This window comes from Vulpes vulpes, chromosome 12 (assembly GCF_048418805.1).
Source record: "Vulpes vulpes isolate BD-2025 chromosome 12, VulVul3, whole genome shotgun sequence".
Lineage (NCBI taxonomy): Eukaryota > Metazoa > Chordata > Mammalia > Carnivora > Canidae > Vulpes > Vulpes vulpes.
The window spans coordinates 178007017-178020259 of record NC_132791.1 but is presented as its reverse complement, the minus strand read 5'-3'; the positions used below and the strand labels follow the sequence as shown (position 1 = coordinate 178020259).

Genomic DNA, 13243 nt, shown 5'->3' with positions numbered 1-13243 from the left:
TCCAGCACCTGGCGGCACTTGCCCCACGTGTCACGAGGCCCACTTTCACAAGCTCCCGCCCCCAGCTGACCACACCCAGGGAGGCCAGAAATCCTCTCTGCACCTCCGCTCCCCACCCAGTACACCCCAGCAGCAAGGGGTCTGAGAGGGTGGTGCTACCACTTGCCCCCAGTGCCTGCCCCATCCCCCTGACCTTCACCCAGCCTAGACCTCGTATCCAGCACGCCGGTCTGAGCTGGGGTCGCCCAGAGGCAGGGCAGAGGGCGGCCATGGGAGTCCCCAGGCTATTAGGCTGGGAAGCATCTCAACTTGTCACCAGCAAGAATGGCCTGGTTGCCATGGTTACAGCCGAGCCCAGCTCTGGGCCAAGGCCTCCCCCTGGCCGTCTCCACAGACACCCCCAGTACTCACAGTGCAGCCAGGCGATTCCCCGGGGCATGGTGGTGCGCTGTGTCCCCAGAGAGCAGAGGCAGTGTCCCCAGCCGTGTGTGTCTATCCACAAAGACCCAGGCAGGGCCTACATGGCCTCAGGTCAGCAAAGGTGGCCCAAAGCTGGGGAAAGGCTGGCTACAGAAGAGCAGCCCGGCAGGGGGCAGCAGGTGCTCCTGGGGCAGTGCCCGCCCTTATCTGCCTGGCAGTGTGGAGGGCAGCCGGGGGGCAGCAGCTGCGAGTCCCATGGCAGCCAGGACCTGGCCTGAGACTCGCCTCGGGATCTTCCCTCTTGAGCAAGAGGAGAGTCCCCAGCCGTCCCCTCGGAATCTGGGGCTGGGTTGTGCTTTCTCTGATTTCTCCGTCTGCAGCTGCTCAATGTGAAATCTGGCTCTGGAAAGAGAAAGGAGGAGAGAAACTGGTTATGTAAGAGCCGTGCTGCCACTCAGCCATCAGCCGCAGGCACCGGGAGTCTGTGTGCGCTGCGCCCACTGCCTGCCAGGGACCCCCGGGAAGGCCGCAGGCGCGCAGCCCTGCCGCGGAGGCTGGCTACTGGGGGAACAGGCCCGTACACAAGAAATGCCTTCAGAACATCCCCAGGGCAGTTCTGGCCCAGGCGTGAGTTACGATGACACCAGTTGGCAGCCGTGGGTCTGAACAAAAAGCAGGACTAAGGGGATCCCTGGGTGGCGCAGCGGTTTAGCGCCTGCCTTTGGCCCAGGGCGCGATCCTGGAGACCCGGGATCGAATCCCACGTCGGGCTCCCGGTGCATGGAGCCTGCTTCTCCCTCTGCCTGTGTCTCTGCCTCTCTCTCTGTGACTATCATAAATAAATAAATAAATAAATTATTAAAAAAAAAAAAAAAAAAGCAGGACTAAGGAATGAATGGCTGAACGGGTTAAATCAAGGACGCTTCCTGAAGGAGGTGAGGTTGCATGCAGGTCAAGTACCTACATGGCTCAGGCTGCCAGGAGGTTAAAACAGCACAGCATTCATCTCTCTACTCACCTTCGGGCTTAGTCCCAATCTCCTATTCCCCAAATCCCTGTCCCCCTTAACAGGGGGACAGACGAAACACCAGGTGCCCAGTTAAATTTGAACTTCAGACCAACAATACATATTTTTTTGTATAATTATGTCAATAATTGTGTATAGTACTTTTTAGTATATTCCAAATATTGCACGGGACATACACGAAAAAAATTGTGATTTAATGATTCCATGTTATTTAATTAAATAATTATTTAATTCTAAATTAAGCACAAGTCCTGTATTTTTATTTGCTAAATTTAGCAAGCCTATGATAATAATGAGATTGCCTTTCCTGAGTACTCACTATGGGTGAGGCCCAGGGCTCAGGCCTTCATATTCATTGAATCCTCACCATTGAATCTTGCTGGGCCATAAAAATCTCATTTTTTCGGGACACTGAGTGGCTCAGTGGTTGAGCATCTGCCTTCAGCTCGGGTCATGATCCCGGAGTCCTGGGATCAAGTCCTACATCATCAGGCTCCCTGCATGGAGCCTGCCACTCCCTCTGCTCTGCCTGTGTCCCTGCCTGTGTCTCTGTGTCTCTCATGAATAAATAAAATCTTTTTTAAAAAATAAAAGTTTATTGAAGTATAATTTACATACAGTAAAATTCACTTTTTTAGTGTACAATTTTAGGACTTTTGAAAAACTCAAGAGTTGTATAACTGTTACGATAATCAAGATATAAAACATTTCCATCCGTGCGGAACATTCTCCCCGCCACTTTGTGGTCGGCCCCTCCTCCTACCCCCACCCCCATGCAATAACTCATCTGTGTCCTGTCCCACCATTTTGCCTTTTCCAGAAAGACAGACACACACAACATGAGTGCCCTTGTGTGCGGGCCCCTTTCACTTGGCAAACTGCATCTGGGATTCAGCGAGGCAGTTGTGGTAGTGGGTCGCTCACTTCGCTTCCCGAGTACTATTCCATCCTACAGCCACCAGCTGAGGGGTATCTGAGTTGTTTCCAGTTTTTGATGATTAAAAATAAACCCACTACTGGCTCTGCATCCCGGTTTTGATGTGGAAGAAGCTTCTATCTCCTGGGCCAGCCCGCAGGCATTTTGCTGCCCAGAGGGCTTCTGCTGCTGGCCTGCTCCCACCCCTGGGGCTCCCCTCCACCGAGAACTCCAGCTCCCTTGCGCAGGGCAGAATCAGGTTCTGCCCCCCACCTGTGACCCCCTAATGTCTCTGGGCAGCCTCCTCACTCAGAAATCTCCCAGAAGGGCCTTCAGTACCGAACTCCACCATACATCCTGGACCCCTAGACCCCCATGGAGAAGCCACAAAAGTAAGACACCGGTCACAGTCACCTTTCCACACACCACACAGTCCTGAACCTGGGTGTCTTTTGTGGTTCTAGCCCTTGAACTCCTCCAAAGGGGAGGAAATATGTGAAAGCTAAGGAGGTCACCAGTGGGAGTCACCTGATGACACAGGAGCTAGAGCCTTTGGGGTAGCACAATCCAGCTGCTCACAGGGCCCCGGAATCAGGGCCTCTCCCCGGCAAATGAGGCCAGACCAGTGGCCTGACAGCAGTCTGCCTGAGATAGTGGCCTTCCCCACACCTGCGATAGCCCAAGGCACCCTTCTCTCTCTCTCTCTCTCTCTCTCTCTCTCTCTCTCTCTCTCTCTCTCCCCCCCTTTCCTTCTTTCATGGGGGAAGGTGATGAGTTTGAGAATGTGCCTCTCCCACACCACCCCAGTCTACCCCATGGCTTACAGCAGGCATTAGGAAGCTCACACAGGAACGGGTGTGCAAGAAAGTAGATGCTGGAATATTCTGCACAGTTCAGCTGTGAGGACTGCATTTTAAAAAATACAATCACGGGGATCCCTGGGTGGTGCAACGGTTTGGCGCCTGCCTTTGGCCCAGGGCGTGATCCTGGAGACCCGGGATCGAATCCCACATCAGGCTCCCGGTGCATGGAGCCTGCTTCTCCCTCTGCCTATGTCTCTGCCTCTCTCTCTCTCTCTGTGACTATCATAAATAAATAAAAAATAAAAAATAAATAAAAAATACAATCACATTGCTATTATTGCACATTCCCAAATTAATCATTCCTTATATCATCTAATATAGAACCCATGTTCAATTTTCCCTGGTTGTTTTTAAAATGTCTTTAAATTGCTTTGCTTGAATTTAGAGCCTAACAAGGTCCATTGACTGATGTGTCTCTGCGGTTTTTTTCCTTTTTAAAAAAATATTAAGATGTAATTCACGTCATAAAATTTGCCATTTTATAGTGTATAACTCAGTGGGATTCTTTTTTTAGTAGATTCACAAAGTTGTGCAACAATAACCCACAATCTAACTCCAGAACATTTTCATCATCCCCAAAATAAACTGTATTCATTTGCAGTCTCTGTTTATTTCCTCCCCCTACTCAGCCCCTGTTAAGTAACTACTAATTTGCTTTCTATCTCTATGGATTTGCTTTTTCTGGACATTTCTTATCAATGGAGTAATATGGCATATGGTCTGTTCACTTAGCATAATGCTTTCAATGTTCATTCATCACATACCATGTGCCCCCCTAAAATCATATACTGAAGCCCTAGCCCCTAATGTGATGGTATTTGAGATGGGATTTTTTGGAGGTAGTTGAGGTCACAAGGATGGGGCTCCCATGATGGGATTTGTGCCTTCCTAAGGAGCCACCAGAGAGCTTGCTTGCTCTCTCTGCGTGCTCCCACAGAGAAGAGGTTGTGTGAGCACACGAGAAGGCAACCATCTGCAACCCAGGGGGACAGTCCACACCAGAAACCAATCATGCTGGCACCCTGATCTCAGACATCCAGCCTCCAGAACTGTGAGCAAGTAAATTTCTGTTCTTTAAGCTACCCAATCTACGGCATTTTATTATGGCAGCCCAAACAGGCTAAGACAGGGCATCTATCAATACGTCATTCCTGGGATGCCTGGGTGGCCTTTGGCTCAGGGCATGATCCTGGGGCCCCGGGATCCAGTCCCTGATCGGGCTCCCTGCATGGAGCCTGCTTCTCCCTCTGCCTATGTCTCTGCATCTCTCTGTGTGTCTCTCATGAATAAATAATATCTTTAAAAAAAAAACCTCATTCCGTTTTAATGTTGTTTTTAATTTTTTTTAAAGATTTAATTTTTAAATAATCTCCATACCCAATGTGGGGCTTAAACTCACAACCCTGAAATCAGAAGTCACATGCTCCTCCAACTGAACCGGGCAGGCGCCCCTCTCTTTTATTTTTTTAAGGGTTGAACATTTTATTCTCAATTTTTTTTTTTGTCTTTTTAAAAGAGGATTTTGGGGACACCCGGGTAGCTCAGTGATTGAGCGCTTGCCTTCCGCCCAGGGTGTGATCCTGGAGACCTGGGATCGAGTCCCACATTGGGCTTTCTGCATGGAGCCTGCTTCTCCCTCTGCCTGTGTGTGTGTGTGTGTGTGTGTGTGTGTGTGTGTGTGATGAATAAATAAAATCTTCAAAAAAACAAAAATAGATTAAAAAAAATAAGAGAGGATTTTATTGGGGTGCTTGGGTGGCTCAGCGGGTTAAGCATTTGACTCTTGATTTCAGCTCAGGTCATGATCTCAGAGCAGTGAGATCAAGCCCAGAAGCGGGCTCCACGCTGAGCACAGAGTAGAGTCTACTTGTCCCTCTCTTTCTGCTCCTCCTCCCTCCCTGCTCTCATAAATAAATAAATAAATAAATAAATAAATAAATAAATAAATAAATAAATAAATAAATCTTTAAAAGAAAAAAGAGGATTTTATTATTATTTTAAGTAGGCTCCGCAACCACCGTGGGGCTTGAACTTAAGACCTGAGGTCAAGAGCCAGCCAGGTGCCCCACCCCTTTTCCAGCCTTTTTAAATAAAATAAAACAGTAAAGCAAAATGCACAAAGCCCTTCCCTTGCAGCCAGCCCCCTTTCCTTCACACGCTCACCCGGCCCAGGGTTTCCAACTGAGAGAGCGAAACTGCCCCAAGAACGGGAAGATGCGAGAAGAGAGGAGGGGAGCGGTGTCCACCTTCCAGGTCACGCTGAGCCAGTCCACACCGCCTGGTGCCGGATGGTTTTCTCTCATTACCCAAATGGAAAAAGGAAAGTCCCCCGACGAGCCGCTTCAAAGCTGAAGCCCGCGCCGCCAAGCAATGCCAAGAAAACGCGGTTTGGGTCCGAGTCAGCCCTCCCGCGCCCGGCTCCCCCGGGCCTGCTCCGCGCGAGGCCTCCTCTTGGGTCAGTGAGGAGAGGAACCGCTCCTCTGACCTCCTTGGACCGGTTCTCCTCCTCCTAGAGGTCAGCATCGGCTCCCCTGGGCCTGTCTCCATGGAGCTTCAAGGCTCATTTTTTTTAAGATTTTATTTATTCATGAGAGACAGAGAGAGAGAGAGAGAGAGGCAGAGACACAGGCAGAGGGAGAAGCAGGCTCCACGCAGGGAGCCCGACGTGGGACTCGATCCCGGGACCCCAGGATCGCGCCCTGGGCCGAAGGCCAGCGCTCAGCCGCTGAGCCACCCAGGCGTCCCTCAAGGCTCACTTCTGCTAAATTTTCTCCACCTCGTCCTCAGAGGCATCCACGTACACTCCCAGAATCTTGCACTCCTCTTTACTTACCTTTCTTCAGCTCCAGCTGTACATTTTTTTTTAAGATGCTGTTATGTTCTGTTTTCTCCACCTGATACGCTTTTCCGCAGTCCTGTGCTGCTGCTTCAAATTGTTCTGTGTCCATGTAACACTGACCTCTTCTCAAGGAGCCTTTTAATTAAGTGGCATCAAGCCTCACTGCATTTGTGCAATCTTCTATTGCACCACCTAGTCTCCTAAGCTTGGAATGATCTATCCCCCAATTACAGTAGACTTCGGCACTTGTTTTTATATTATTGGGGTCTGTCCCCAGGGCTTCTGTGTACAGTTCATAGGCCAGCTTCGAATTTCCTTCTTTAAATGCTTTATTCCCATCTTCTTTCTCTGCTTTAAGTGCTTCGGCATTTCTGCAAGCAAGGCAGGCATTTTTGTGGTCAGGAGCCATCCTGAGAGCCTTTGCAAAAAACTGAACTGCCTTTTCCATACGGTCTTCTTAACAAAGGCAGAGGCCTTGTACATACAGAACGTGGATTTGGTGGAATGTTGCTGGCTGCAGACTGCTCCTGGATACTGATCCAGCATTGCTAAATATTCTGCTTTGGTGATTTTGAAGCAATGGCAAGCAGGGCAAATTCTAGGGCATAGTCTGTGCAGAAAACTATTTTCCAAAAATCCTGCTTCTCAAAATCTGTTTCCGTCTTTTCTCATGTTCATATATATTCTGTTGTGCCTGAACATTTCTGTGATCCAGTTCTAGGACACTCTGGAAATTATGACATGCTGCCATGGCATTCCCCAAGATGGGGGCATTTGCCTTTCCATAGATGTCACCAGACAAAACTGTCATTCAGCCTCACTGCCAATGCATCTCCCAGAGCTTCCTGGAACCTTCTGAGCATCATCAAGTCTGCTCGAGCATCTGCTCGAGTCTCACTTTAGCTAACAATTTTAAGACACATATCTATGTCTTTTGTATAATAGTTATAAGCTTCATTGTAATCTTTCTTGGCATAGTTTGCATTTTCTTTTTCCTTGATAGATTTTGCTTCCCTCTTCACTTCATCTTGGAGCAGCTCTGGCTCTGTTGCCACCATTACCACATGGTGCTCTGCAGCAACCACCATCTGACCACTGAGACTACCACTTCATTCTTTTTTATTCTCAAATAATATTCCACTGTATGGATATACCACATTTTCTCTAACTATTCATCAGGTGATGGACATCTGGGTTGTTTTCACTGGGAGGCTGAATAACAATGAATAATATTGAATGAATAATATTGCTATGAATACCCCTGTACAAGTTGTTGTGTGAATATATGTCTTCTCTTGGGTATATTCCCAGGAATAGAGTTGCCGGGTCATATTGGTTACTCTATGTTCAACTTTCTGAGGAAGTGCCAGTTGTTTTCCAAAAGCAGCTACACCGGGCAGCCCGGGTGGCTCAGTGGTTTAGTGCCCCTTTCAGCCCAGGGCGTGATCCTGGGGTCCCGGGATCAAGTCCCACGTCAGGCTCCCTGCATGGAGCCTGCTTCTCCCTCTGCCTGTGTCCCTGCCTCTCTCTCTCTCTTTCTCATGAATAAATAAATTAAAATCTTAAAAAAAAGCAACTATACCATTTTATATTCATATATCCCATCAGCAGAGAATGGGGGCTCTGATTTCTCCACATTCTTGTCAACATTTGTTATCTTTATTATTATTATTATTATTATACCCGTCAGTTGGTGTGAAATGATATCTTATGCGGTTTCTACTTGCATTTTCTTTATGACTAAAGATGTTGAGCATCTTTTCATGTGCTTATTGGCCATTTGTATATCTTCTTTGGAGAAATGTCGATTCAAGTTCTTTACCCATCTTTAGTTTATCTTTTTATTCTTTTTGAGATTTTTTTTATTTTTTTTATTTTTAAATTGATTTTTTAAATTTATATATATATATTTTTAAAAGATTTGAGAGAGAGAGCATGAGCTGGGGGAGGGACAGAAAGAGAAGCAGAGGGAGAAGCAGACTCCCCACTGAGCAGGGAGCCTGATGCAAGGCTCAATCCCAGGACCCCAAGATCATGACTTGAGCTGAAGGCAGGCACTTAACCAACTGAGCCATTCAGGCACCCCTAAAAACTTTTTATTTTAAAATAAAACACAGATAGGGGCACCTAGCAGGCTCAGTCAGTAGAGCATATGATTCCTGATCTCGGGGTTGTGAGTTTGAGCCCCATATTGGGTGTAGAGAATACTTAATAATAATAATATAAAATACTTAAAATAAAACATAGTTATAGATAATATAAAACAAATGTACAATTTAACCAATTATTATAAGACAATCATGCCTTGGAACTACCACCAAATCAAGAATATAAATGTTGGCCAGGAACCCCAGAAGCCCCTCCATGAGACCTATCCCAATCACAGCTCCCCACTAAGAGTAACCACCATCCTATGACAGCACTCACCTTGTTGGTTTCTTTATGGCTTCACCCAGCACACTTTATCAAGTGTGCATCCCTCAACACTATAGTTTTTGAACTTTGTCTTTTTAAAAATTTCATATATCTTTCAAGTCTCTTTTAATCTATGGGATTTCCCTTCCATCCCATTCTTCCCCTTACAATTCATTTGTTGAACAACCCAGGATATTTGCTCTGTAGAATGTCTCCAGTCCAGATTTTGCTGATTGCACACTCATCATATAATTCAATATGGTCCTTGTCCTTTGTTTCTGCACATTGGCAGTTGGATCAGGCTTAAACTCAAACTCCTCCCTACCACCATAAGTGGGTTGGGTTGAAATAATTGGGTTATTTCAACAGGAGGTATGTAATATCTGATAATCATTCTTTTCTGATGTTGACAGCCGCTGATGCTTAATGCCTAGACCCATTAATTCATTAAGCGTTGCTAACTGTAATATTCCCACTTACTTTACTATCCTTCCGATCAAGACTTTCCCACAAGGCAAGCAGATTAGCAGTTTTGCCAAGATGTCTGATATGAATGAAATATTGTGCTTTCCTCCCACATCTGACCTCTCTATGAAATCAAAAAGGCTCCAGGCCTGTGTGATCTGTTTTCAAATGCCTGTTTCCCAGACAAAACTGGATGGGATCCAGACATGCACTGCCTTCACACTTATCCAAAGTTACCTGGAAGATTTTATCAAGACTCACTCCTGGGTTCGCAGACCAAATGCTTGCAGCAAGCAGTGCACTTCTGGCAGGTGCCACAGGTATGTAATGATTAATAGCTGCATCTGGGAGGCTTGGCACCCATGCCAGATCTCTAGGGGAACTTCTAAGCTTCCGGGTATATTGTCTTAGATGAAATAGAACATGAACACCTGCCCAGTACTACAGCTGATCGAAGTGCTGAGACAGGAAGATGTGTTACCTAGCCTCTCCCCTAGAGTTGGGTACCCAGCACAACACTATTTGGACCATATTTACATAGAGTGAGACATATTTCTCTATATTCACTCAAATTAACTTGTCAAGAAAACTTTATAACACTTTCATTAGGAGAAAAACAGTTGCCAGTTGCAAAAATGAAAAGGTGATATTGGGACGCCTGGGTGGCTCAGCGGCTGAGCACCTGCCTTTGGCTCATGGCGTGATCCTGGAGACCCAGGATCGAGTCCCACATCAGGCTCCCTGCATGGAGCCTGCTTCTCCCTCTGCCTGTGTCTCTGCTTCTGTCTCTCTCGGGAATAAATAAATAAAATCTTACAGAAAAGAAAAGGCGATATCAAGGAAAGCAAAAATAAATGTAATTAAACTCTAGTGAGAAAACTGCCTGCTGAAGGCTCTGAGCTATGGATCTGCTCTATCTTTTTGGAAAAGGGAGATTAGCAAGGGTTAGAGAATTATAAGAAACAAGCTGAGGGTTGCTGGAAGGGAATGGGTAGGGGGACGGGGTAACTGGGGGATGGGCATTAAGGAGGGCATGTGATGTAATGAGCACTGGGTGTTACATACAACTGATGAATCATGAAATTCTACCCCTGAAATTTCTAATACACCATATGTTAACTAACTGGGTACTTAGAAGATTTAAATAAAATCTTGTAAAAAAGAAAAAAAATATTTTAGCACAGACTGAGTCTTTTCCCTGAAGCAGTAGTTCTCAACCAGGAGCTAGATTCTGTCTCCCAGGTTACGTTTGGCAATGTCAGGAGATATTTTTGGTTGTCACAACTGGGGGTGGAGGTGCTACTGGCACCTAGTGTATACAGGCCAGAGATACTATAAACATCCTACAATGCACAAGGCAGCTCCCCACAACAAAGAATTGTCTGGCCCCAAATATCAATAGCACTGAGGCTGAGAAACCCTTCCTAGATAAGTAAGAAGGGCTTGGGGGAAAAAAAAAAACAGAAAAGTAATTTCCTCCCTCTGGGATCCAACGTTATTTAATGCATTAGCCAGGTACCCTGTAACACCATCTAACATTAACCAGGGCTGCAATACCCTCACCTAGAAGAAGCTGGAAATGCTGAGATGCCATGGAAGCAGCGGTAACACCAGCCACTGGTGCTCAAAGCACACTGTTGTCAGAAGGCTCACTTCAGAGGGGTCCACATGGCCAGCAGCAGTACTAGGGCACCGTTCGTACAGTCAGTGCTGTACTAAGCCTCCTGTGCTGGGATCTAGTAAGTTGTGGTTCTGGTAAGAGGCACACAGGGTGGTGGCGGAGGCAAGAGGGAAATAAATGAGTACGAACAGCATCACTGGAAAGTGTGTATGGCCGAAGAGGAGAAACCACCAACCAGGGGATCACCAGGGGTGAATGGAGGTCCAGAGGCAGGAAAGTTTTCTCAGGAAAGACAATGATTGCAATCCTTAACCCTCCCAAGAAGCTCTCTTTGGTTGGAAGCAGGACTAATGCCAAAGAAATGCACAGCTTCCATCAGAGGGCAAGGATCCAAACACTTTTAACACTAGCTTGTAGTACTGATAAAGATCCCTAAGGGGCAAGCTGTGTGCCTGGAATATCCACTGCATTGCTATTTACATTTGAAGAAAGAACACTGGAAGTAGCTTACTTCCAAACCACAGGAAAGTAGTTAGCATAATCTAAGAACTAATTGCTATTGAGCGCTGACCACGTGCCAATGGGTGTACAAAATGATTATACCTTTTTCTCCTTGTGGCAACTCTGTGAATTAACCCTCCTGTTAACTGAGAAAAACCAGATTGAGAAAATAGGAGAAGGAAGTCTTTTCAACCAATACTGCAGAAACTCCTGGACATCCTTAGACGAAAAAAGAAAATTAAGCATAACCCTTGCCTCATGCCATGCATAAAAATAATCTGAAACCTAGGAGAAAATCTTTGTGGCTTTGAGATGGACAAAATTTTCTTAAATATGAAACCCAAAGCACAAACCATGGGAAAAAATGGGGGGTGATGGAGGACCAAGAGGAACTTAAAATTATGTTATCGGAGCATTCATTTTTGTGGTTATCTATTTACAGCAGGTAAATGGATCTCCCATTTAAATAAATGTGGCTAGATTTCTGAAATGTGAATGACTCTAAGGAAGAAAATGTGCAGGTAGGATACAGACTCTAAACTTTAACAAGTTCAGACTCTGAACTTTAGTTCAAATTCTGGCTCTGCCTTGCGGTGGGAGAGGTGAGGATTCTCTTCCTGCCTCAGGCTCCTCATCTGTAAAATGGGCTTGATAGGAACTTTCACCCTCAAAGAGTTATATGAGGATTTACGAAGTTTCTTTTTATGGAAAGCTCAGACCATGAGCTGGTGTAGAGCGCAGAGTTGCTCAGTATTTATCATTGTTAGTATTCACTATTATAAGCAGCAGTAAAAATGAGTTTTGGAAAACTTATGCCTCCTCTTTTATTTTTGAATGATTCCCTTTATTGCTGTTGCTTTTGCACCATCAATAGAGATCTGTGAGGAAAACACTTACTTGATTGTGAAAGAAGAAAGAAACCCAGTGTGGAACTAGTCATGTGGGACCCCTGAATGCTCTAAATAGCCCCTACTTTAAGAAAGCTGCTGCTGACCCTCTGACAGACTCTGACCTAAAATGTTAACCTCCAGCCTCTGACCTCCAACAAGCAAGGAGACTCCAGAGTGGAAGAAGAGAGTATGGAGGCTCCACACAGTGCTGTTCTCGGAAGAAAGGGATAGTGGACAGATCTCAACACCTGTAAACTTCCTTGGAGTAACAAGGATAAAAGAAAACAAAGCAAAGCAAAAAGGAGTGAGGTAGAAGTCAGTAGCTGGAGGGTCTTGATCCTGACAGCACCAGGGATGGTAACCTCTGCAGAGGGTTATCCTCTCTGTGCATCAAAGAAAATAATTAGCACCAAGGAAATAGCTGAGATCATGAGGACACAGAACAGCTGGAATTTTCACACGTCACTCTTGGGAGTGTAAACCAGTACAATCATTTTGGAAGCCTGGCAATTCGAATGAGGTTCGAATTGCCCTGTGATGTAGTAATTCCACTCCTCATACTTAACCCATAGAAATCAAAACATAGGGCAGCCCCAGTGGCGCAGCGGTTTAGCGCCGCCTGTAGCCTGGGGTGTGATCCTGGAGACCCGGGATCGAGTCCCGCGCTGGGCTCCATGCATGGAGCCCGCTTCTCCCTCTGCCTGTGTCTTTGCCTCTCTCTCTCTCTCTCTGTCTCTCTGAATTAAATAAATCTTTAAAAAAAAGAGAGAAAGAAATCAAAACATATGTCAACAAGAAAATGAACAAGAACATGCATTGCCACTACATTCATATTTGGAATCATATAGAGTTCCAAAAACTGAAAACAATCGAAATGTCTATCAACAAAAGAAAGGATATAAAAACTGTGGTATAATCACACAACAGAACACCACCCAGCAAGAAAAAAGACCTACTGATCCATGAGAAAAACAAAAGGCCATATCTTAAACACATTATGAGCAAAAGAACAGACACAAAAGAGCACAAGCTACATAATTCCATTTATGTGAATGCAAGAACAGGCAAAAAAAAATTAACCTATGGTGACAGAAATCAGAATGGTGGTTGTCTGGGGTGGATGGTGGTGGTAAGAATTCACTGGAAGGGGGCATGATGGAAATGTTCCAGTTCTTGATTGGGGTGGTGATCATGGGTATACACAACTGTTAAAAACATCTGTACAGGACTGAATAGTGTCAATTCCAAAATTCACATCCACTCGGAAACTCAGAATGTGACCTTAT

General features: G+C 45.8%; 1 protein-coding gene and 1 pseudogene across 7 annotated transcripts in view; both read right to left on the bottom strand.

Moving 5' to 3' along the window:
* IL34 (interleukin 34) overlaps positions 1 to 13243 on the bottom strand; it is a 59587-nt gene that overhangs the window by 10173 nt on the left and 36171 nt on the right. For all 7 annotated transcript variants that reach the window (XM_026011641.2, XM_072731564.1, XM_072731566.1 and 4 more), the window contains exon 2: positions 412 to 822. In XM_026011641.2, the coding sequence (XP_025867426.1) occupies positions 412 to 439 (28 nt within the window). In that variant the 5' untranslated portion in view covers positions 440 to 822. The remainder of the gene's footprint in view (positions 1 to 411; positions 823 to 13243) is intronic.
* LOC112929537 (dnaJ homolog subfamily C member 7 pseudogene) lies at positions 5378 to 7069 on the bottom strand (annotated as a pseudogene).